Source organism: Felis catus, chromosome D1 (assembly GCF_018350175.1).
Source record: "Felis catus isolate Fca126 chromosome D1, F.catus_Fca126_mat1.0, whole genome shotgun sequence".
Lineage (NCBI taxonomy): Eukaryota > Metazoa > Chordata > Mammalia > Carnivora > Felidae > Felis > Felis catus.
The window spans coordinates 8758887-8785309 of NC_058377.1; the positions used below are offsets into that span (position 1 = coordinate 8758887).

Here is a 26423-nt window from a genome sequence, read left to right on the forward strand (position 1 = left end):
GCGTTAACCAAACAAAGACCTGCATGCCACATTCCACCAAATTGTAGACAATCTGATTGCAAGACTAATATTTTTATGTGCCTCTAAGAAAGCAAAAAGCACTGCCGATTAAAATACGGTACAGTTATCACTCAGCATTTTGTGCATCTCAAAAGAGCTAGACATAGATTTGTCTAAGCATAGATTTGTACATCACTGTTAAAAAAGTAAGATGTAAATAAAATAAAATTGGTAGTAATCCTGAAAAAAAATGGAATTATCCGGGGCGCCTGGGTGGCTCAGTCGGTTAAGCGGCCGACTTCAGCTCAGGTTATGATCTCACGGTCCGTGAGTTCAAGCCCCACGTCGGGCTCTGTGCTGACAGCTCAGAGCCTGGAGCCTGTTTCATATTCTGTGTGTCCCTCTCTCTGACCCTCACCGGTTCATGCTCTGTCTCTCTCTGTCTCAAAAATAAATAAACGTTAAAAAAAAATAAAAAAAAAATGGAATTATCGTTCTTCTTCTGATGACACATATTTGCTTTACTAATATCAAATTTATGTCCTGCTGTGTATGTTTCTGTATTCTTAACTTTTATAATCCATTTGAACTCATTTTGAGTGGTAATTAAATTCACACATGTAGTATTACCATCTTTCCCACAACTCAGTTGAAGAGACACCTATAAAACATTGTCGCTGAGTTCATAGCTGTGATGTGACACAGCTCCTGGCACGGCTATGATGGTTAGATGCATCTCAATTTCAGGGATGTCAAAAATGTGGCAAAAAATATGCATCTCATAATGGATGACTTAAGTCTACGCATTATCTCAAATTTCTTGTTTTAAAAAGTATAGCTTTGGGGTGCCTGTGTGGCTCAGTCGGTTAAGCGTCTGACTTCTGCTCAGGTCATGATCTCAATTGTTTGTGGGTTCGAGCCCCGCATCAGTCTCTGTGCTGACAGCTCAGAGCCTTGAGCCTCCTTTGGATTCTGTGTACCCCGGCTCTCTCTGCCCCTCCCCCGCTCATGCTCTGTCTCTCTCTCTCTCTTTCTCTCTCTCTCAAACATAACTAAACATTAAAAAAAAGTGTAGTTTTATAGTCTATATGGTTTTAACTGTCGGGGGATTGATCAGTCGTTCTCTTGGTGTTGCTGAAACTTCTATTCTTTCCACCAATGTTGTGCCTTCTGATCATTTCACTGCTTGCCAGCCCTCTCAGCATAAACCAGTGGTTGTAGTAGATGACAGAAACTGAAGATTAAAGTGCTTTGGCAACACCTCGCTTTTCATTTTTCATATCTTCGTTCTACCCTCTATACCCTCTAGCTTTGAAAGGGTTGGGTATGTCTTTTTGATGCAATGGGAATTTAAAAGGTAAGTGAATCTCTAACTGCTTTGGGTAAGAAAATATCCAACCAGCTGCACTGCCTTGTGAATAATCTATTCTTGACCCTAAACCACATCTCTCCCTCTCTTACACAGATCTCGGTTGGGCTGCCAAATCTGTTTGACAAAGTCTATGGACAATATGACCGTTCGAGTACCTGACGTGGTGGCCGATGCCAGGCAATCCATTGATGTGGGCAAGAACTCCTAAGCTAGAATAAATTGGAATATTTTCACAAAATTCTACCTATTTTTATAGTTATTATTTCTTAATGTAATGAAATGAGATCACGGGTGAAGGGGTTTATTATGATGATTAGCTTTACTACTTTAATTGACCTTACATAACTACTGCATTTTGTAGTTCTAAAGGTATGCAATCCTTATTTTGGTTAAATTATAAAAAGCAAATCAAATATTAGAAAAATAGTTAATATTATAAAACCTTACATATTTTACCTTAGGTTTGTTTAGCAACTTTAGTAACATGTTTTCACATAAATTTTATCCTTAATTACCTGTAAGTTAGGTTAAAAAAAGATATTTTCCCTGTTAGATGTGGGTAAAGACAGAGCCCCTAGATGGCTTATCTAGGGCCATGGACCAAATTAGAAGGTATGTACTAGAACCCACATCTTCTTAGCCAACATATATGTTCAGATTGAAACTAGAGAAGTTATGAATATCTTGTTTATATCAGTAATTAAGTGGACAAAACTAAGCACTCCGTAAACTGCTTCATTTCAAAGATAACTAGTTATTGCCTTCTAAATAGTATTTCAGAATTTTGATTCATTGAAAAGTATCTGGACTTCCTCACAGCACGGTGCTGGTTTCTGAGAGCCTGCGCTGTAAGAGTGAGCTCCTGTGCCAGGTAGATGCTGTATCCTTTCAGTGACCCAGTTATGGAAGTCACACAGCATCATTTCTGCCTGTTCTCTTCATTAGAAATGAGGCACTTGAAGGGAGGGGTGTCAGAGAATTTGCAGACATGCCTTAAAGCCACTACAATAACCATTATTTTCAGGTTAGCTTACTGGCAGGCACATTATTGCCTATGAAAATTGTCTCTTTAACCAACAGTGTTCTAAACTTTTTTGAAAAGGGCTGGATTCGTTCTTATATTGCATTTTGAAAGATTCTTGTGTCTTCTTTTTTATGATGGTTCATTGGTTTTATTCTATAACTCCCACCGTTTTCTTCTTGACATTCGGTTAAAATCAGAGGGAATAATGGTGGGTTCTTTTTCAATGTTGTATAATTTTAGTTTACATTTTTCTGCATTTTTCCATCAAGAAAGGCAGCTTCCTTTGGTATAATAGTCTATGTAATTGTTGGTTACATGCTAATACTTAATATTGTATTTGCTTTTCACAAATAAAACCAACCTATAATTATGTAAGTAACTCAAAACTGCTGAATTAGTTTTTCAAGTGACTGATTCTAAGAATTTTGAGAACCTTTTGCCTAACTTTCATTGTGAAAATATTGTCTAATTTTTGTCTTAAAGGACAGTTTTCTTATTTTCCTTAAAATATTTAAGTATCACATGGTGATCCATGTGGTTTCTATCATAGTCATTTAGCATTAGAGCAATTAGGTTTTGCTTGAAAAAAATGTTTTCTAAGGGGAACTTAGATTCATTATTTATTTTCCCATTTTTTCTTCTTCTTTTTTTTTTTTTTACAACTCTGTTAATTGCTTTTCCTGCCCTTAAACTCCCTGAAATTTTGTGTTAAACCATATTATGGATCAGAATTTATTAGATGGATTTCTTATTTATAGGATAACTTATCACCCTATAAATTAAAAAATAGAAATAATGTGTTGTATGTATATTTCCAAAAATAGTATATGAAACTTTATTCTAAGTGTAAACTATTCAAAGGTATTCAAACATTACACACATACTTTGTTTCCCGTTAGAGAAATATTTAAGAATAGAAAGATGGTCTCGGTTAAGCAACAACAGGATTCCTTTTATGTGTCAACACATCACATGATATCAAGTTGTTTTTATCAGATTTTCTTTTGTTTATAAGTTTCTAGAAACTTAACAGTTAGAAAACCAGCTGGCAAGGGGAAGACATGACCACTTGCAGACACAAAGTTCCTATTTCAGAACAGAAACAAGGAGTTATAAGATAGTTTAAATCTACTAGAGGCCATCGAGGAGAGAAGCGGACGGAAAACATGTCTGTAGTGAGAGGTGTTACTTCTGCAGAAACTGGCAGTAATACATTCTCTAACCAATGTCTTTATTCCTCTTTCCTTATGACTCCCATCTGCTTGTTGTCTTACTACCTGGATATATTAGTTGCCTTAATTTTTAGACTTGATTTGATGTTATAAAATTAAGCACAGCCTCTGTGACTTTCCGGTCCCCTTCGTCTGCTAGCCGTTACCAAAACCGTGACTGCTCAGCTTGATTTACCCAGTAGTCTCCATCCCTCCCTCATCTGCCCAAGTACTTTGCCCCGGACCGCCCTTTATAGCATTTATATAGTGCTTATCACATGGAGCACTGACTACATTTCTTCCCTAACAGACTAGGCTTTTTAAGAATCAGGACTGGGTTGTGTTCAACTTTGTAAGTGCAGTGTCTATCATGGTATTTACCCACAATAAGTATACAATAAAACCTGAGTTAATCAAAACCTGGTCGTATAAGAAATATGCTTCTAGCATCTTGCTCTGTGGTGGTCTGTTACAGATGAGACTGCATGAGCCCAGGATAAGCCCATGTATTGAGCCTACCTCCCAACTCCAACTTAACAGAAATCAGGACACACAGGACTATTTTCCTAAGATGTCAGATAATTTCCACTCTATTAAAGAGGACCGTGTTCAACTTGTTATCTTTTTTAAACATACCTTGAATGAAACAGCTTTTGAATGAGCCGAAGTTTGGTCCCTCTGCCGGTCTCTGTTCTTCAAATACATAGTGCTGAGGTCTTGAGGGTGATAGATGGTCTCTGGCCCTGTGAGTCACGTGACACGTCATGACCAAGCCTCCAAATGGGTGCTCCTCCATCTTGGAAGTGTCGGCCATCATGTATTTCTGCAGGCTTCAGTGATTTTTCATCAGCGTTAGACTTCCCACTGGTCCTAAGGAGAATTCCTCAGGGCAGTGAAACCAAGCAAACCGAAAGACTGAGAAGGATTAGTAATTCTGTTTTAATGTCCTTTCTTTAGTAGAGTCTTTTGTTTCTTAACTGAACTCCAAAGACTGAGTAAGCCTCAGAGAGATAGCAAGATAGTGAGGGAAAAGCATGGGACTTAGTGTTCGAAGACCTGGGTACTGTTTTAAAAATTATCTAAAACTTGGAAATAAAGCAAAAAGATTCCTGCACTTTGAGGTGGTACTTAGAGGACTGTCTACCTGGGCACCCAAGGATCACCTGATGTTCTAAGATAGAGGCATTAGCAAACTATGTCCTATGGGTCAGATCAAGCCCGCCACCTGTTTTCTGTCAATAAGCCTGATTGGAATTGCAGCCATGCCCACCTCAAGCTTATTGCTTATGGTTGCTTTCATTTGACAACAGCAGAGTTGAGTAGTTGTGACGGAGACCAAATGGCTCATAATGCCTAACATATCTGCTGTCTCGCCTTATACAGAGAAAGTTTGCTGACCCATGCTCTAGGGGAGGTAACTTTGACTTGGTACTTATTATTGACCTGGACCCAGTCCTTCTAAAGTTAGATGTTAAATAACTTCAAAAAGCTTGTTAAGTTGCAGAGGTTTTCTTTGCGGTAGGAAAGGTGACTCTGAGAGTTATGGGTTCTTGCCTTGTAGGGCATTATCCTGTTTGATGTTTATCTCTGCAGTCTTCCTACAGCATTCTTTTTTCCACTGTGTGTGTGTGTGTGTGTGTGTGTGTGTGTGTTAGTTCCTCATGTCTTTCTCTGAACCAGCTTTGTCCTTCTGCTGGTCCCCTCATTCATGAGTTAAGTAAATCTTTGCCACAGGCTCACTATGTATTTGTATGAGAATCCTTTATAACTCATAGAAAATTACATAGTGGCCTCTTGAGGCCCCTCTGTGCCTCCTCACAAATGTTTTCTCTTGAGGTAGTCAAGCCTCTGGTTACATATCTGTTAAGTAGAGATAATTAGACCCAGTACCTCAGGCAAACTACTGTCTCATCCATGTAATCATATCCACTGGACAATGTTTTATAGCTTTTTCAATTATAAGGTGGTGTGTGGAAACATTTTTAACTGTAGAGCATTATGCCATTATTGATTGTTGCTTCTTGACGAAATCTAGACGTTAGGTAATAAAGTACAGGTAGAATACTTGTTATGTAAGAATTGCAGACTGAGACTCGATTCTTTGACTTTCCTATTTAGAATAGTTATTTTTAAAAAGCAGATGTGTATAGGGCTTAATCTTAAGCCTAACTACCCATCTGATGAATGCACTAAAAATAAATGTGCTTTATCTTTTATGTGAGAGAAATGGTCTATTGATAACCACCTCTGTTAAATCTTCCAGAAGTAGCAATGAGTTGGATATTTCTAGACTGTCCAAACTACAAAAGGAAGCAAATAATAATACAGCTTTGAACATGGGCTGGAAATAATTCAGTGCCTTTTTATTGAAAGAAAAAAATAAGGAGCAATTCTGATAAAAGCAAAGAAGGGAAATACCTGTAGCTGAAAATGGAAATACACACCGTTTCCTTTTTCGAGGATGTCCGTCCTTCCACACAGCACGGTTCCTTGTGATACTCCAGAACACACTGCCCTTTGCAAATCTGTTTTGAAAGGATAATAGCACTCCCCTCTCCGAGTTTAAATATATTTTATTAATCAAGCTCAAAAAGAAAATTTGTTTTACGTATTTCTTGACAGCCCAACCTGATTTTTTTCAAGTGATCACTCGATAGATCTTGCATGATAGATATGCCTTTTTGGAGGCACAAGTTGAAACACTTTGGAGGAAGTTTTAATAATCCCATTAAAGGTCCATTTAACATAGTTCTGCTCTGGGGCAGTAGCATGCTCTGGGTGCTCGGTGGTGAGCTGTGTGCTGTACAACCAAGTGAAATTGCTAGAAAGATTCCTGTGTATATAGTAATTTCAGGTGATGTGGTGTACCTACGATCAGATTTGAATTACAAAATCAAAAGCAACAGTTCCTGTGGTCTTTTATTAAAATCCAATCTCTTTCATTCATGTCATCTTCCAAATGCCTTGAGAAGTATCTGACACACAGTAGGTGGTCAGTCAGTATTAGCTGAAATTTTTAAATAAATCTACTGGCCTGCCCACCACTGTCTCCCGATTGTGGGATAAAATAGCAGGGGCTTGTGAAAGGAGAAAATCTCGGGTTAGAGCTTTGGATTAATAAGCATAGTTATGTGAAATGAGTTGCTAAACTAAATAAAGAAAATCAAAGGTTTTTATACCATCAACAGCTTCCAAGGTTAAAGTCTTGGGTTATAGCTCTTATCAGGGTGATGAGGAGTCAAACTTTCAAGTGTTTGTAAGTCACTGTTACTTTTGCCAGACAGCTGAACTCTTGAGAGGACAAAATGATTATTTCTTTTGAGAATGCTGCTAGATTCAGCACAAAACTGAAAACAAAGCGCTCATGTACCCAGCAGTGGGATGGGCATATTTTGACCTGGCACTCACCTCTACCAGCTTCTGCTTGTGTGTCGAGGGCAATGCTTGATGATCAGACCTTTAGAGTAGGGAGGTTTCTTTTATTGTAAAGGGCAAAGCGAGGGTAGCCCTAGAAAGCAGATTTTTCTGGCCTTTTTGTACTCCACCAGAAACTAAAATGTTCGTCTAACTGTTCTATCAGCTTTTGGCCAACCAGCTGGTTACATTTGTGCAGGAATCATGCACAGCCTTGGGGCTCTGCCAGAGCCCCAGTGAAACCCCATCCTAGCGGGGTGAGAGCCTCATCTTGATGTGGTTAATGTGCACACCTCAAAATATCCATTATCAAGCTCAGAATTCGTGCCAAGCAGCAGGGTAACAGAACTTACCACAAGGCCTTAGATTATGAAGCCACCTGTTGGCACTCATGTGTCTCCATTATTACAGAACTTTTTTATGCCACAAGTCCAATTTTGTGAACTGACTAGTCTTCCAAACCAAAAGTTGTTTGGAGAGAGAGCAAAGGAAAAACTAAACAGGAAATAAGTAAGCCAACAGTCATCACCTAATGCAACTGCACAGAAAAGTTCAAAAATATTTTAAGTGTTTTCAAAATGTTTGTAGATATCAAAGAGCCAAACCATCTGGGTGAAGCATTCCATTAGCCTTAATTTTTTTTGTAGGGACATTAGTTTTGAGCTAGAAAAAGCTCACCCCTGCCCAAGGTAGCATACTTTGCACTTAACACCTCATTCAAAACTTCCAAGCATGTTACATTCTAATTAGCAATAAAACTTAGAAGTGCATTGCTATTAATGTTTTTCTTTTAAACATTTATGCATGAGCCTTGAAAAGGAGAGGAATCTCTCCTTACCCCTCTCACAGGTCCTGCCAAGATGTTCATTCCATTCTAGCTCCTCCCCTCTGTCCTGCCCCTCCCCCTTTCATGTCTTTCCCTTTTCATACTTACCCAGCTCCTTGAAGCCTTGAAGCCTTGCAGCCTTGAAAGAACTGGGTAAGTACTAGAAAGAATTCTGATTCTCAGGAGTGCTCTGTCTCCCCCAACTCCTTACCTGACACTACCCTGTTCTCTGTCTTCCCCTTTGTGTGGTAACTTTGTGTCCCTCTTTTCCAAGATACCTTCCACACCTAACCAAACACTAGCACGGAGTAATTAGCAGGAGGGAGTTTGTTGGTGGAACTCATTTGTCTTCAAAGAATGTGCTCACTTGGTCACCTGATAAACCCAGACTGGAGAGGAGGGGCTGCGGTTTTAAACAAGGAGGACACATTCAGAAATGTTGAGGGTCAGCTTCTGAAGACTTGGGGGTCACCTGTAAAGTCCCATGTAGGGCCTGGCATTTTCAGTATTTTCAGACTTTTTTTTTTTCCTGAAGAGAAACTGGGACCCAAGTTTTTATGTGAAATCTCCTGATTGTTCTATGTTTGCAAGGATTTTAAGTTTAGTTTGTTTTTAATATTATATAGGATGGATAAAAGAGCCATGAGCAGATACAGTGGGCTGCCATCTTGGATCCTCTGGTTTAGAGGACCCAAGAAGTGGGTTAGTTGAGTCCTAGATTATTAGGACTTTCATTTATACTTAGAAGGCTCTGAAATGTCCACTTGGGTCTCTTTCAGTGACTTTGACTTTCAAGGTACCTCAAAATTCATTCACCTGCTAAAGGGCTCTCTGGGCTTAGGAGGCTGGCCAGACCTGGGGTGAGCCTGTTGACTGACCATGGACTGGAGTAGATCATCCAGCCTCTCCAGGGTATCTGCCTGATTTTCAGATAGCCTCTAGGCTGCAAGGCTTTCTGAAGGGTCTGTATCCTCTTCTGTCACCATGTGGAAAGGGTCTGGTGTGTCATCCAAGATGTCGCCAAGTCTTGCTTTAATAGACAGAAGAAACCTTTAAGCCTGGATTAAAGCCATCCTCCATTAGGATGATCTATTTGAAAACAAATTGGATCACTTCGCATTCCACAAGTGAAGTCCAAGCCTCAAGAGATCCTGAACTTCATGTCTTATGATGTAGTAACACAAAGAGCCTTGCAGTTCCCTGAATACATCGTACAGTTTCATAACTCTGTGTTTGCTTAACCCGATCCTTGGAGCATGCTCCTGCCCCTTCCCTGCTTGTCTAACTCTTGATCCTCTTTTAGGCTTCTCTGGGAAATGTTCTCTGAACTCCCATCTGGGGTGAAATGCCCCCTTTCTGGACCCCCCAGAATATAGTTCCCTCTTAGCATTTACCATATTAGAGTGTAGTGAGGTTGGCTGTTGGCTTTTGTGTCTGCCACTGAGCTATACACACATCCTGTGTATCATCCCGCCCGGAGCCTGGTGCTCAACACACCCTAGTCAGTCAAGAGATACTTGTACTAGAATGTTGGAGAGCAGGTGTCTTCATGCCCACGGGACAATACATGGGAACACACACACACACACACACACACACACACCCCGAACATAAAGTCCTAGATATCCCAAACTCAGGAAGGAGTTACACAGTGGATAACCTTACTTGTAATATTACTTGTCCCTGGTTTGGACATGTTTTTTGTCCTGGAGCCCTTTAAATGTGCTTCATAGTTCCTTACAGTTAAGTTTTTGTTTGTTTGTTTGTTTTTCTACTTTTTGCATCCTTTGGAAGGGCAGAGGCTTCTGATCTAATAAAGTGTGCGACCTTGGAAGAGGAAGGAGAGGGGGAAGGTAATATCCATTTATTTATTTAGCAAATATTTATTGAGCACCTACTGGGTGCTGGGGATTCTGCAAAGACAAAACAAAACAATTACATCACTGTCCTTACAGTTTACTTTCTGGTGGGGCACACGGAGAACACATGAAGGTATAGTGTATTTTCGATAGTAAGTGCTTTGGAGATCTGTCACCCAGAGAGGAGGGATAAACGTGCTGAACGGGGGAGAGGGAGGAGTAAGGACCCGATTTTAAATTAGGTGGTTTCTGAGGTGTAACACATGCCAGGGGCCACAGGGCCCAGGGAGCAGGCAGAGACGAGGGGAGGTCTGGGGGGGGGGGTGGTCAGAAAGGTCAGCAAGTAGAGAAGGGGAGTTTCCAGGTGGTGAAGGCCCCGTAGGGCCATGGTAAGGTCTCGGCTCTCCTCCCGTGGAATGGAAGGTTTTGAGATCAGCAATTTTACCTAGCAAATGCCCAGCGCTGTACTAGGTATTCAATAAGCTACCTCACTTAATCTCGGAAAGTACCCTGCAAGGTGGGCTACTATCATCACTTTGTCGGTGCAAACTTACACAACCTTATTTACCCAGACTTACACGACCTTCTCCAAGATCAAATAAGCATTCAGTTGGGGAGCCAGGAAGACTTAACGTCTGTAAGCCCTGGCTTCATTTTTTTTAAAACAGGGATGATACCTATAAACCCGATGCAATTATTGTGAAAATCAGATGCTAATGTATGTGAAATTCAATAAATGTTAACTTCCTAATTTGTCCCAAGGTCACACACACACAATTACGAACGAAGGCAACAGTAGATAGAAGGTGACCACCCAGCAGCACATCCATGCACTTAATAGATTTTAGTTTCTTCTCTCCTTTTCTGCCTCCTGTCTCTGGGTTCAGTTTCCTTATCTTTATGTTGAGCTCTTGGACTGCCCTCTAAGGCAATTTCCAGCTAGAAATTTCCTTATTGGTTCTACTTTGTCTTACACGTCTGTTACACCCTCTGGACGACCCACGGAAGGTTGTGCACATGGCGGGTGGGTGTGGGAGTTTCATCAATGCCCGATGGATGATTTCAGAGGTTAAATGCCACTGTCACATTCAAGTTTGATTGGGTCAGCGGTCTTGCCGAAGGGGCATGCCAAAGTGCGCCAAGGAAGACCTTGGAGTTTCTGAAAATGAATGTAAAATATAAAACGTCACCACTTCCCCAGCGATGCTGGAGTGATCCGGCCACAAGTATGTCGTCCATATTGCTTTATAATTACCTTCCGACCTTTACTGACTCTGACAGTTGTGAATCTTTTAAAAAAGGATTCGAGAATATTACCATTATGCAGTTGCCTAGAAACAGGGCCTAAAATACATCTGGCTTTAATAGAAGAGCTAAAATGAGTTTTCATTTTTTGGCATTGTCTCTCCCCACTCCTCCTCCCCCACACCCTCTCTTTTTTTTTTTTTTTTGTATCAACCCTGAATTGTAGTCGAATTTCCCTCTAATCCTTTCTGAACTGTCCAAAGCCAAGATACTTAACATAGGGAGCGTTTTTCCATCCCGGGAAGCTTTAGCAGCCCTGACTTGGCATTATGAAGCCTAATCCTTAGCCCACTTACACACCGCATGTGTGGAATCCGCGTTGTCAAATCACTCACCACTCTCCCTGAGTGAGAGCCTCTGCCAGCACTCCTGAGAATGCGAGGAGACGGTATCCATCTCTTCATCAAGGCATGTTCTAGTGCCGCTTGCCAGATGGCTGCAGACATAATTTTTCTGACCCGTAAAAATTTCTGTTCCCCACTCCCACCCTCCAGGACGCATCCTCTGTTTTCCTTCCACCCCACTTACCGTCGCAGCATTCGGTCTACAGCCAGGGCACACGGCAAACACAAGCCCTCATAACCTGATAAAAAGAGAGGGAAATGTGTGAAAAAGGAGAAGCAATATATTCCATTGTCCAACATCACCTCCAGACTGTCTTCCCAAATTTGCCTGATCCCGAGAACCACCAGAGGGCTTGTTAAAAATGGCTCATTCGAAACCTCTCCTCCCAAGACTGGGATGCAGTAGGCCTGATTTTGAACTTGGAAAGCAGCTTCTAACGATCGCCGTGCGTGATTTTTGTCAGGAGAGTGTAGGAAACGCACAGGCCAACACGGTAGAGCCTCAGCACCTTAGGACTGCAGACGAAGGTTCTGTGACCTTGCTTCGGATGCCACCATTTCTTGCTCACATTTTTGGTTCCAGACGTACCACCCAATGCACCCACCGTGGTCCCTGCCCCAGGGCCTTGCCTATGGTTCTGCACACCACCCTCCAGGCCGCACATCCCTCTTCACCGGGCTTCCCGTGCATTAAGACTCCGTTCAGGTGTCCCTGCGTTGTGTTTCTGAAGACCCTGCCCCGGCTTCTAACACAGGAACGGCACCCGCCAAGATGGGTTACAGTTACTGGCTTACCTGCCACCATCCCGCGTTCTGCTTCGTCTAGTTCACCTCCACCTTGGAGTCCTCATTTGAATGCAAGGGATCTTGCAGGCTCTACATCTGTGGACGCCCGTCCGAGACTTCTGCCAGAAAGCCTGGCGTGTGGCGGGTGCTCCAGGATCCTTTACTGATCAGCCTCTGTCCACAACTGTGAGCTCCTTGAGAGCTGGATCTTTCTCCTCAGCCACCCTAGCACCGCATTCTATGCCTGTCAGTTGAATAAGTTATTGAGAAATTTGACTTTATAACCAGGGTTGGGTCCACTCAGGGCTCTCAGGAGAGCGGGGGATTAAGCACATGCAACTCCGCAAGGGAAAACAGGAGCCAAGTAGGGGTAAACCACAGAAAACTGTAAAAGGGGAGAGGGAAAAAAGGTAGGGTAGAAAGAAGAAGAGAGGCTGAGAGCACAGGCTTTGGGATGGGATAGGTGTGATTCAGAAACAGACCTCGACTGCTTCCTAGAGATGGGACCTCAGGCAAGTGACTTTCATTCTCTGAGAGTCACGTCCTCAAGTGTAAAGTGGGGGTAAAGGTGACTGTTTGTTGAGCACTGTGCATCCATAGCTAGACGGCCGTCCTCTGAGAATACTACCCCATATACCCACCACCCACTTTCAACAAATACCAGCTCCTAGCGATCCCTGCTTCTTCTCTGACCTCAACCCCTGCCATCCCCCTCATCCCGCGCCCACCCCACACCCTTCTTTTCAAGCAAACCCCAGATGCAATTTCACGTCACCTGTCAATATATTTTATAACGTTTTGGCAGCTTCGTCTGCTGTTGTTTTAATAGGTAAGCAAACTTGGTTCTGGACAAGAAACACAGCGGAACACATTGCCTGTTGTCGCCATCCTGTCTTTCGGCTTTCCCAGCCCCCTGATGAGCTGAAACCATGGGCTGCAAGTGACACTGGGGTTGGAGGGAGAGCAAGGCTAGGTACCCTGTTCGCCACCTGAGAAGGCCGGGCCAACGGGCAGCATAATAGGAAATTCTTTGGCCTCGGCCTTGTGTGGACTGACTGCATCTGGATGCCTGCGATGACTACTCCGGGCCAGGACCAAGCCAGGGGCTCTCCCGGGACACGCCTGCCTCCACACCTGAAACTGTCCCCATGCCACACTGCCACAGCTGCTTAGCAGAAACCAGCATGCTTTCCTGGGGACTGTTCCAAGACCACCAAGACCCCTCTAGAACTGGTCTCCTTTAACAGCAAAGAACCACAAAACATTCTTGACCAAACTATCACTTGATCCTGTCACATGAGGCTGTCACTTTGGCTCATTGTCCAAAGTTCTTTGTATCCTCAAACTGTAAGAATTCTAAAACACCTGAGCTCTAAAGTGAGCTGACAACTGCCCTGAGTATCTTTCCTTCTTTTATTTTTGTAATTTTTAATTTATTTTTAATTTTTATTTATTTTTGAGACAGAGCGCAAGCAGATATGGGGCAGAGAGAAAGGGAGACACAGAATCACAAGCAGGCTCCAGGCTCCAAGCTGTCAGCACAGAGCCTGATGCAAGGCTTGAACTCATGACCCGTGAGATCATGACTTGAGCCAAAGTCGGATGCTGAACTCTCTGAGCCACCCAGGCGCCCTTATCTTTCCTTCCTTTAGACATGGATGCTTTTGCCATTCTGAGACTATTGTGCTGTTTAAAAATTCCTTTTCTTTTTTCCCAGAGCTCACGTTGCTATTAAAGCAATTAGCTCTAAATGGATCCAAAAAAGGGAGCAGTCCTGTAAAAAAGGAAATATGGTCAAGCTGCAACGTCAAGTTCTCTCTGTACATGAGTATCTGTTCCTCTTAAAGAGGATTCCCACCCTGATGGAGTCTCCTACCTACTCCTTGTGGTCCCAGGAGGCAAATCTAGGTAAGCTTGGAGCCAGAGACAGCTTTCCTTCTTTATTCAGTTTTGGTGGTGTTGCTGATATTCCCATTTCACTGGAATTTCTGAGGGAGACAGTATGGTGTAACTGCTGCACCAGATAAATACCACCTCCGGCCTTTCTGCAGAGGGAGGCTGCTCCTTCCTCCTTCGTGATGAGCTGGAGACTGTCCAGGGTGAGCAGGCAGGTACCACACTGCCTTCTCTTTGTTGCGGAGAGAAGTTTTGATGTCACCCCTCGGCGTGAATGGAGACCCTTCCATAAGCCTGTGAGGCGAAGCGTCCTTATCTGGGCTCTGCCCGAGGACTAGCGGAGGTTTCTGACCTCCACGTCTGTGCCTCAAAGCACAGTAAACACGTAGGGGACAAGGTTCTCATTTAGAGGGACTGCTGAAGTTCCGGTTTCAAGACCTCAGCAGTAAATTCACGGGAAGGCTGCTTCCACTACCTCTTGGGGATAGTTGTCGGAGTGGTGTCTGTGAGCTCAGTTTCACTTTTTGATCAGACAAACCCAAAGCGAAAAAGGTGGCCCCAGGGGCTCCCCGCATTTTAGTTAACAGCAGCTGATGGCTGACAGCCCTGCTCCCCCCGATTCCACTTCGCACCAAGAGACTGTTTTTCTCAACCACGTTAAGAAGTTGACCGCATTCATTGGCAAAGTTAACAGTAGCTGCCCTAATACACAAACCCTAACTAAACCTCAGCGACTTAACACACCAAGACTTCGTTCTCATTTACATAAAACCCAGTGTGGGTCTGGCTGCCCCCCTGTGTCCTGTAGCAGGACCACCTGAAACAGGGGGACTCCCCAGGGAAGAAAAAGGACAGAGAAGGTGCCTGGCTCACAACCCATTGGCCAGAACCAGTCACATGACCCCAACCTAACTTCAAGGGAGGCTGGGAAACAAGAAATATTTGGGGAGCACTGGTTTCCTTCTGTCACATTGACCATCTAATTCCATGATTTTCTGTTTTCCAGCAAGTCACTGACACAAATGTTGAGTAAGTTAAAGTCAGGACAAACGCCCTGAAGGTACCAGGAAGTACCTTTCTTCCTGTTTTTTGGTTCAGAAAGCACCAGTGTCCACACTGCAGGCTTCAGGTTAGGCTCTGGATCCTGGCAGGAGGACTTCCAGGGAATGCCCGGGCCCTGTCCTAAAGGAGGTTCAGGGCAAGGTGAATGTTTTCCTTTGCAAGTAACCAAAATCATTCCTAGAAGGAAGGGGCAAGGAACATAGGCCAAGATAGTTCTTTTTTAGGGGGCTGTAGTTTACATGCTCATTTTGCTCCTCTGTTGAGGGAGCGTTCCAAGTCCTCGCTGGAGGATGCATTTTGTCGTTCTGTGGCTTAGTTCCTAACGGACGCAAGGAAGGTAGTAGCTATAGAAAGTCCATCCCATGGCAAAGGAACTACTGAAAAATAAAACAGAATTCTTGTCCTATGAACGGCCTTTACCCTGGCTGACCTAGAGATTGTGCAATTGAGACTGGCCGCATAAAAAAGTACAGACAGGGAAAAATTTTGCAACTGTCAGAAGTCAGCAGTCTTTTCCACGGCTTGAGAAGCAAGTAGAGACAGGTGAGCCTCGAACCTGGTGCAACTCTGTGTGAGTGATCACTAAGAGGCATGTGTCCTCCAAGGATACACCAGAATCTTGGAGGGATGATGGGTAGGAGGATGCAGGATGTTTATATCAATCAATGTATCAGAAAGGGACTTACATTTAGAAAGAAGGAAAGAAAAACAGGAGGAGAAAGAAAAAGACTGCCCCAACTTCATAGCTGGCAACCTTTCAAACCTGGGTATGATTATAAGGTGGCGGAGTGCACACATATCATTAGTTGCTAGGAAAATGAGGTGCGATCCAGTACTATAGGGCCTCATATCATGTGGAGTAGAGGTGAACAGATTTTCTGAAGCGCTATGGCTAGACTTAGGCCACTTGTATCATTCCGGATCTGAGGTGACATGGTGAGGGGGCTTGCTTTTTCCTGGAAGGGGTTTTCTGTCTACGACCCTGATGTCACTAGAAGCACTGTCAGCCCTTGAGATCTAGGTAGTAACTTTCTAGAACATATTACCATACTAACATAACATAATAACATTAGTTTTACTGCCTGTGGAGGTCCACTGGAAAATTTCTACCAATTCTTAGGGACTCACCCTCCTGTAGTCCTACACATAGGGAAATGCAAAGGATCTAGAATAGCCAAAACAATCTGGAGAAGAACAAAGTTTGAGAACTTATACTACCTTAGTTCAAGATGTATTATACATCTACAGTAATCAAGATGTTGTGATACTGGTATAAAGACAGCTATACGGATCCATGAAACAGAATACAGAATTCAAAGACAGACTCACGCATATATGGTCAGTTGATTTTGACAGAAGCGCAAAGGCGATGTGGTGGGAGAAGGATGATTTTCAACCAATGGTGCTGGAACAATTGGTGTCCGTATGCAAAAATATGATCTGTGGTCCATACTTGCTCTGTGAACAAAAATGAACTTGAATTGGATTATAGATTTAAATGTAAAAGCTAGAAATATAAAATTTCTAGATGAAAGCATAGGAGAGTACCTTTGGGACCTTGAGTTAGGCAAAGATTTTTCAGCTTTGACACCAAAAGCACAACCCATAAAAGAAAACAATTGTACTGCCTCCAAATTAAGAACTTCTTCTTTAAAAGATACAGAGAATAGAATGAAAAGTCAATCCACAGACTGGAAGCAAGTATTTGCAAATCACATATCTGATAAAGGACTTATGTCCAAATTTATAAATAAATCCTAGACTCCATAAAACAACTCAATAAAAAAACAGAAATACCATAACAGACACTTCATCAGGGAAAAAAGTAAGTGCATGAAGAGATGCTCAACATAATTTATTAGAAAAATGTCAATCAAAATCAATGAAGCACTACTACACATCTTTCAAATCTTAAAAATTTAAAAGACTGACCATACAAGTGTTGGTGAGGATGTGGAAGAATCAGAATTCTCATAATTTCTGGTCCAACCACTTTGGAAAACAATTTCTTAAAAAAGTTAATACAGGACCCAGCCATTCCAGTCTTAGGGAAATGAAAGCATATTTCATACTATGAATTTTCAGAGTACTTTTATGTGTAATAATCCCAAATTGGAAACAACTGGAATGTTCAACAGGTGAATGATAAAAATTTTTGATATATCGATGTAAAGGAATACTTCCTAGAAATAAAAAGGAGTAACTACTGATATGCACTAAAACATGAATGAATCTCAAAGTAATTACACTGAGTGAAAGACACTAGACAAAAAAAAGAGTACAACTGTATGATTTTGTTTACATGAAATTCTAGAAAATGCAAACTAATTTATAGTGATAGAAAAAAGATCTGTGGTTTTCTGGGTGGGTAGGGGGTTATAGAATGGCATGATGAAACTTTGGGGGTGATAGATATGTTCATCTTGATTGTGGTGATGGTTTTAACTTATCAAATGGTATACTATAAGTATGTAGTTTACGTCAATTATACCTCCCTCAATAAAGCTGTTGTTAAAAACCCATTGTAGACATTCCTGTTCTCCAAAGTCCTATTTTAAGCTTCCCCACAACTGAGGAGTTCTTCTCTTGGCCTTTCCCACATCATTCTTTGACTCTTTTCTCCTCTCCTCTGTTCTTTCTTTCCATCCACTTTCTTTTGCTTCAACCATAAATTTCTTTCCTTGTCTCATATTGAGCACTCTGCCCTCATCTCTGAACTCTGAACCTATGATTCCGGCTCAGACGTGAGCCCTTGGCCTTACTACCCATCTTGTGGTGGTTCAGACCCTAGGTTCTGAAGCCAAAGTGCATGGATTCACAGGCTCTGCTCTCCCACTTTCTAGCTTGGAACTTCAGTAAGTTCCTCACTTTCTCTACACCCAAGTGTCTTTAAATGCAAAATGGCAGTGAAATCAACAGTACTCTTCTTAAAGATTTACTATGAGGGTCAAATGAGTTAATAAATACAGAACACTTAGAATGACACTTGGCATCTAGTCACTATTCAATACATGTTAGCTGTTATTATTACTTCTTTCATTGTTAGTGTTATTCTGTTGTTGTTCTAAGTTGAGACAATTCTTTCCTTGAGAGGAATTACAATAAAGAAGAAGTTATATAAACTATTATCTATCCACCTAGTGAAATATTACACATACCTTTAAAAATGATCCTTCCTGGGGCGCCTGGGTGGCTCAGTCAATTAAGCATCTGACTCTCGATCTCAGCTCAGGTCATGATCTCATGGTTCATGACATTGAGCCCCCTGTGGGGCTCTGTGCTGACAGCATGCACCCTGCTTGGGATCCTCTCCCTCTAACTCCCCCATGCGTGGCACTCTCTCTCTCTCTCAAAATAAATAAGTTAATTAAAAAAAATCCTTCCCGTGAGTCTATAACAATTTGGGGGAAATACTTGATAAACCAAAACAGAGTAGGCTTCATAATCATACATTGTCATCTCAATTACACTCAAGAGTCCAAATGAAAATTAGGCAGAAAATTATGAATGAAAAGACTTCTACTGAAATGTAAACAAGTGCCATTTTTCATAATGGAAAAAAATGCTTTCGTTTTTGTTTTTTTTAAAAGAGTCCTCTAGTTACTAGTGAAAACCTCTTCGGTGGGTGGGGGCTGTGCACACAGTATGCTTTTCGTAGTTAACTTCTTATCCAGCCACACCCTTCGCAGGAAACAGCGCACTGTGACTGTGGGAGGAAGACTGGGTTAGAGAGGGAGGGAGAAGAGAGAGAAGAGGTAAGTGAAAGAGAAGGAGGACACTGTAGGGAAGACGGGAGATGCCAAGGACATGTTTGCTTTCCGGCTGCATCTGGAACCAGAGGCGTTCGCTGCCATGCCTCCCCCTCGTGTTGGGATGTCCAACCAGCCTACTGCTGAAACTCACCCCGATGCCATCTTACGTGGAGACCCCTAACGTGGAGGCCCAGTTCTGCCATGGTGCCCACTGCTGTGTTTGGCTTGAGGTCTGAGCCTGTAGGAAAGGGCATTGCTCATTCACGATGATAATCGCAGAGACCATGATTAAATTACTAATAAGCTGCACAAATCACTTCTTGATCTTCCATCCCAAGCAGAAATTCAACTTTTGTCACGCTGACAAAATTCTGACCCTAGTTTATGCTTAGTTATCCATACTTAATTGCAGAGAGAAGACAACCTTCCCCTTTTCTCCTTTCCTCATTTTCTCTTCCTTTGTGCACAATTTCTGGGGTGAGTAATTTGTTTTCGTGATCACATGTAACTCATGAGATAAGGCAATGACAGCAGTTATCTAAGTTCTTGGGTGCTGGGTTCTCTGCCATTTGGAGGGGTTGGTAATTTTAGCCGGATGCCTCTCTTCGTCATACTAATTAGACCCTCAGCACTGCGGGTGGAGCACACGGGTCATGAACTCACGTCCAAGAGTTCTGCCAGGGACTGCAAGTGTCAAACTGCGGTCTGCCTACAATACCTGCAAGGTTAGGAAACTGGCTTTGGCCCTAATGCCCATGGCACCCTTTCACTTTTGCTCAAGAGATCAAGAAAATAGAGCTACCATTATATAGGCTGTAGGCTAGGAAATGTGGCCTCATGCTTTCAGGGAGCCAACTGATAAAAAATATTTGGAGCATTCCCATGGGGCAGCCTGGCTATAAACCGTCCAAAACACTGCTGGCGGCCAGCCCAAGCTACGCCTGCCTCGTCTGCCTGAGGGCAGCTCAGGTCCAGCTGGAGTGAGAAGGTCCAGGCCGGGGAGAGGGTGTTCCTGGTCACCAGTCTGCCACCACACCAAAGAGAGGTCAACACTGAGGGCCATCCGAAACCGCACGTTTTTTAACAAAGTTACTTTAATTTTGCCTAATTGTTAAAGCATGAAGGCACATTGTTGAACTGGAAAACACGGAAAGAAAGAAGAAATCATAAAACAATATTCTGGAGTATTTTCTTTCAAGAATATGGATTGCCCTTTTTTACATAGTTGAGCACATATGATGTATCTGACTTTTATGTCCCACTTTTATTACTTTATATAACAGGAGTATTCTTATATCGTGTTGAGAATACTTTGCACTCATCAGTTTTAATGGTTATTTACTATTTTCTCCTCCTGTAGTTTCTTTAGCCATTCCTCTATGGCTGGACATTTAGGTTATTTACTATTTCTCAGTATTATGAATACTACAGCAATGATTACCTTTAATGATAGAACTCTTTCATATTTCTGGCAATTTCTTTTTAGTATAGAATACCAAAAGAGAAAGCTAGGACCGAAAATAATAAAAATGGCTTCCACGTATTAAGTATGTACTATGTGCCAAGCAATTTATATTCATTAGATAACTTAATTCTTCTAACCCTGCAAGATTTGTATTATTATTTTTATTTTACAGATAAAGGAAGGCTTAGAGAATCACATACTCATTAAGTGGCAACACTGGGATTCAAATGCTGGTTGGTCTAATTCTAAGATGTATTTGTGATGGTTAATTTTATGTGTCAGCTTCGCTGGGCCACAGCACCCAGATATTTGGTCAAATATTTTTCTGGATGATTCTGTTAAGGGTGTTCTGGCATAAGGTTTACATCTAAATTGGTGGACTCTGAGTAAAGCCCACTTGTCCTTTATAATGTGGGTGGGTCACATCTAATCAGTTGAAGGCCTGAATAGGAAAAGAAAAAAATAAAAAAAGACTGACTTCCCCAAGTGAGGGAATTCTGACTTGAACTGCAACCCCTGGCTCTTTCCTGGGTCTCCACACTGGTGAGCTCTGGGCTTGAACTGAAGCATTGGCTCCTCTTTGGGTCTCCAGCCTGCTGGACCACCCTGTAGACTTTGGACTGGCCAGCCTCCATAATTGTGTGAGTCAATCCTTAAAATAAGTCTCTTTGTGTATATATATACATGCACATTCTATCAATTGTGTTTCTCTGGAGAACCCTGACTGATAGAACATTCTCTCATTAGAATATTTTTAAAGTTTTTCAGTTATTTTCAAATCGCATCTCAAAAGGCTTAACAATGACTATTCCCCCCGCAGCAGTGTATGAGAGGACACGAACCAACAATTCACAAAGAGGAGAAATAGAGTGCATGAGTACTGGTCTCACTCACACCATCTGGCATTCATCTTTTAAAAATCCCATCTAGGGGCGCCTGGGTGGCTCAGTTGGTTAAGTGTCTGACTTCGAGTCAGGTCATGCTCTCAAGGTTCGAGGGTTCGAGCCTCTGTGCTGACAGCTCACTGCCTGGAACCTGCTTCAGATTTTGTCTCCCTCTCTCTCTTCCCTCTATCCCCCTCCCCCCCCCCCACCCCCGCCATGCTCTCTGTCTCTCTTTCAAAAATAAATAAATATTTTAAAAATGTTTAAATCCTATTTATATACTAGATTAAAAAGGACATTTCAGTGTTGCTTGAATCACATTTTCTTTTCCTGATTAAAGTAATCAAGTATTTCTTTATAAAATTTTTTTTAAACAGATGAATATTTACATATATTTTTTTCTGTGTTTCTATTTTTAAGGATTGAGTTTTAACACTGAAATTTCTGGAGTTTATTCTCATATATAGTATATGATGAAGATTTGCTTTGGTTTCTTCCAGAATGGCTCATATATGGATCTAATCCCTTTTATATTGTCTAATCTGCTGGGCTGTGGTTTTTCTCATCTACACCATGAGAGGGTAGAATTAGAAGTGGTTCTCAACTCTTACTGAACGCTAGAATCACCTGAGGTACTTTCTAATTTTTTTTTAATGTTTATTTATTTTTGACAGAGAGAGAAAGAGAGAGAGAGAGAGAGAGAGAGAGAGAGAGAGAGAGAGAAGGACAAAACATGAGCGGGGGAGGGCAGAGAGAGAGGGAGACACAGAATCTGAAGCAGGCTCCAGGCTCTGAGCTGTCAGCACAGAGCCCAATGCGGGGCTCAAACTCATAGACCATGCACGAGATCATGACCTAAGCCAAAGTTGGTCGCTCAACCGACTGAGCCACCCAGGCACCCCACCTGAGGTACTTTTTAAAAGCATAGTTGCTTGGGTGACTAGAGTTTTTGTTTCAGCTGGGCTAGAGTCTGAATTAGAAATTTTTTTTCTTCTCTTTTCTGGTCTCTTTTTTTTTTTTAATTTATTTTGATGGGGAAAGAGGGAGAGAGTAAGCAAGCAAGCGTGCTTGGGAGGGAGGGGCAGAGAGAGAGAGAGAGAGAGAGAGAGAGAGATTGAGAATTCCAAGCAGGGTCCACACTGCCAGCTCAGAACCTGATGTGGGGCTCGATCCCCCAAACTGTGAGATCATGACCTGAGCTGAAATCAAGAGTCGGATGCTTAACCTACTGAGCCACCCAGGCACCTCTTTTCTGTTTTTTTTTTTTCTTCCATTATTTAATGTGTAGCCAGGTTTGAGAATGACTGAGCCACACGACCACTGAGGTCATTTCACCTCTAAAATCCAGCTTTGATGTGAAACCACTGTGATACCTGGGGGCCCCTGCTCTCCAAGCTGGTGGAGTTTGGAGAACGTGTGGGAGGGACAGGGAATGCCCTTCTCCCCTTCCCTGCTCCCTGTGCACACCTCCCAGAGGGTGCTGGTCCATGAGGACACAGGCCCAGCTCCGCTCCCCTTGAGGGCTTCCAAGTGTGGAATCCAAGGAATCCTCAGACCTGGATTTCTACAAACACTTTGTCCAAAAGAAATCAGTAGCACAGGAAAGCCTTTTATGTTTCCTGTGGGTAAAAATCAGGCTCCGGTTGATTTTGCTACTAATTTTGGACCCACTGCCTGTCCTTGTCCAGGTCTGTAATCCAGAGATTGTCCCCGGTCCAGTATTTCTGCCGGCTCTTGCCCTCACTCATCTCAACCGAGACACCGGCTCCTTGGGAAGTGGTGTGCAAGGTTGGCTGCACATAAGACCCCCTGGGAAATTACAAAAATGCTGATGCTCGGGCCCTACCCCCATCCATTCTGAACTGACTAGTCTCAAGGAAGGCTAAAAGCATCCTTAGTTTCACATTTCTCAGGTGTGGTCAGATGTGAGCTCCAGTGCCTGGCAGATGGTGGTTGGACTCAAGCTGCATGTAGAGAGAAAAATATTCCTGAGAAAGAAAATCCTAGTCAAATTAATGTTTGTTTTTGGCAACAAGGGAAAGGGAGATGAAGTAGGGGGCCTAGTGTGGCCAAACCTCAATGAAGGGCCCTCCTAAGTCTGCAAGCAGCAGGGCACAGGCTCCTCCCTTGCCCACGGCACATCCTCTCCATGCGTGTCTGCTCCAGGATATGGTGTGGGGTGGGTGGGGAGGCAGGTCCGGTGGACAGATCAGGTCTGCTCGCCCATATACTGTGGGAACAGGGCCTGGAAGTGGGGAACCGCAGGATGATTTCTGCCCGATTACCACCTGCCCCAATCTTTGGGCTGGACAGACAGCCTGATTCACTCCTCACTTCTCTCACTGCCCCCAGCTTCTACCCCTGAGAGTGTGGCCCCTGAAACGAGTTCCTGAAAGGGAAGTGCCTGGCATTACCTGTTTTGGCATTCACAGAAGAGGTCAGCAAATCTTCAAAGAGGCAGGTTTTTCCTTCAAACGCCCTTGAAAAGCTGTTCCAGTGCCTTGCTAACAGTTGGCACCGTAGCCAAAGACTTCACGGACTGCTTTTCCAACTCGGGAGAGGATTTCCTTAACTTTAGAAAAGCGGGAATGAGCTACTGCCAAGGCAACCAATAGGCAACCATAGCATTTGGCCTCTTCCATGTTAGTCGTGCCCAAGGCAATTGGAGGGGTCACAGGGAGGAGGGAATCCGCCCTTCTAAGTAGCTAGTCTCTGCTTCCATCAGACCACTTCCCTTCTGCTCTTCAGGTAAAGGCATTTTATTACATCTGACAGCTGGCTCTGCCGCTGTGGTGCAAACAGGCCATTTCCTCTTTCATCTCACAATCTGAGACGGCTCCCTTACTAACTGCATGCGCTGATTGGGGGAAACGGAGCCTTAAAACAGCCTTTCAGGGAAGTTCACACCAATCGGTCTTTCCCATCCGCAGTTGATGGATAACGGCAATAGCCTGGCCTCTCTGCCTCCCATCTTTCCTTTCCTACAAGACACGCTCCTCACAGCTCAGCCAGTGATCATATCATGTCACACACACCACCCCCCGCCTCCCCACACCGCCACCTGCTTAATTTCCATTAGTGGGTTTAAAAATCCAATCAGGATAAAATCCAAGCTCCTTAGGAGGGAGGCCCACGAGGCCCTGTGACCTCAGGCCTCGCTGGATCCCAGCCTCAGCTTATACAAGTCTCCCGGCTAGCCCATTCATACCTTCTTTTCTGTTCCTGGTGATCCTGGTTTGACCGTTTTCATCCAGTCCTGCCTGCCTCTGTTGATCTGAGCGCTGGTGATGCTTCAGGCTCACACTTTTCTTGAAACAGATTAACTCTTATGTAGATTCTCAGGCACTTCCTGGAAAAATCCAACATTGACAGATATGCCCAAGTCTGCAAGATGACACAAAAATCTGGCCTTACCATTAGATCATCTGGTAATGGGGAAGAAGGGAACAAATGGGAGGCTTGGGGGAGAGGAAACTGCAGAAACTGGGTGCACAACAGATAAGGGGAGTTACTGAAATTACACTATTGTAACATTTAGTCACTGTATGTGAAATGGTACAATAGTAATTCTAGGTAGACTGATAAGAAGCCATATTATAATCCCCTACATCAACCACTCAAATATATACAACAAAGAAACACAGGTAAAAAATCAACAGAGGAAATAAAATAGAATATGAAAAGCATTATGTTAATTAAAAATTAAGAAGACAGGAAAATGGGGCACCTGGGTGGCTCAGTCAGTTAAGTGTCCGACTCTTGATTTTGGCCCAGGTCATGATCTCACGGTTTGGTTTCTGAGATAGAGCCCCGTGTTAGACTCTGTGCAGACGGCAGGGAGCCTGTTTGGGATTCTCTGTTTCCCTCTCTCTTTGCCCCTCATCTGTGCATGTGTGTGTGCTCTCTCTTTCTCTCTCTCTTTCAAAATAAATAAGCTTAAAAAAAAAAGAAAGGAGAGGAGGAAAAAGAAATAAACAGCTGGGAAATAAAGAAACAAAAAGCTAGATTGCAGACATAAACTCAACTGTACCAATAATTACAGTAAATGTTGTGTTAGTGTCTAGCACTATCATAACAAATGACCACAAATTAGGTGGCCTAAAACCACAGGAACTTATTCTCATACAGTTCAGGGGGCCAGAAGTACAAAATCAAGGCATTGAGCAATGCTGGTTCCTTCTGGGGACTCTGAGGGAGAATCTGTCCCATGCCTCTTTCCCAGCTTCTGGAGAGTGCTGCTAATTCTTAATTCTTAGTGTTCCTTGACTCGTAGCTGCCTTGCTCCAATCTCTTCACATGGTCTTCTCTCTGTGTCTCTGTGCATGTCCTCTCCTTTTCTTATAAGGACACCAGTCATTAGATTTGGGGTCTGTTCTGATTTGGAAAGATCTCACCTGAACTACCATCTACAAAGCCACCATTTCCACATTTGGAGGTTCTAGGTGGACATGAATTTTGTGGGGACACTATTCAACCCATTTAAATATTAACGGCTTAAACACTCTGATGAAAAGGCAGAGATTATCAGCATTAAAAAAAAAAGGAAGACTCCACTGTATGGCATTTATAAGATATGCACTTTAAACATAAAGACAGATGAAAACTAAAAAAAAAAAAAAAAAAAAAGGAAAAAACACCATGCAAATTGATGTCACTGTAATAATATCAAAAAATAGATTTTAAATAAGGAATATAACTAGAGATAAAGAGGGACATTTCATAATGATAAAAGGGTCAATTCATCAAGAAGACATAAAAATACTAAACGTGTGTGCACATAATAACAAAGCTCCAAAACATATACAATAAAAATAGATGGAACTGGAGAAAATAGACAAATTCACAATTATAGTTGGATATTTCACTACCCTTTTCTTAGCACATGATAGAAGTAGATGAAAAAACTAGCAATTATATGGAAGATTTGTACTACAGTATCAACCAACTTGTCCTAATTGCTATTTATAGGACATTATATTCAACAACTAAAAAATCCAAATTCTTTTCAAGCACACGTGGAACATTTACTAAAGCAGACATTGGCCATAAAACAAGTCTCTCTGTTTTTAATATGTAGTTTTTGATGACTAATAAGACACAACAGCTTTTCATATACCTTTGATTATATTCTCTGGAAAACTGTAGTTTTGTGTCCTTTCGCAAAGTTTTTGTTGGGTTCAAACCTCATTAGCCATTTAACTTTGAGCTTGTCACTCTGTCTGA

At 42.5% G+C, this 26423-nt stretch overlaps 1 protein-coding gene and 1 long non-coding RNA gene across 2 annotated transcripts in view; one reads left to right on the plus strand and one right to left on the minus strand.

The window, feature by feature from the left end:
* The window catches only part of FDX1 (ferredoxin 1), a 36665-nt gene extending 33883 nt beyond the window's left edge, over positions 1-2782 (plus strand). Inside the window, exon 4 of the mRNA XM_023239077.2 lies at positions 1466-2782. Within this exon, the coding sequence (XP_023094845.1) occupies positions 1466-1580 (115 nt within the window). The 3' untranslated portion in view covers positions 1581-2782. The remainder of the gene's footprint in view (positions 1-1465) is intronic.
* Positions 1-26423, minus strand: part of LOC109491781 — a 111286-nt gene that overhangs the window by 25704 nt on the left and 59159 nt on the right. The window contains exons 7-12 of the long non-coding RNA XR_006585907.1: positions 24409-24549; positions 23615-23772; positions 16429-16557; positions 12151-12385; positions 11540-11594; positions 4244-10865 (exon numbers count right to left, since the gene is read on the minus strand). This is a non-coding gene — a long non-coding RNA (uncharacterized LOC109491781). The remainder of the gene's footprint in view (positions 1-4243; positions 10866-11539; positions 11595-12150; positions 12386-16428; positions 16558-23614; positions 23773-24408; positions 24550-26423) is intronic.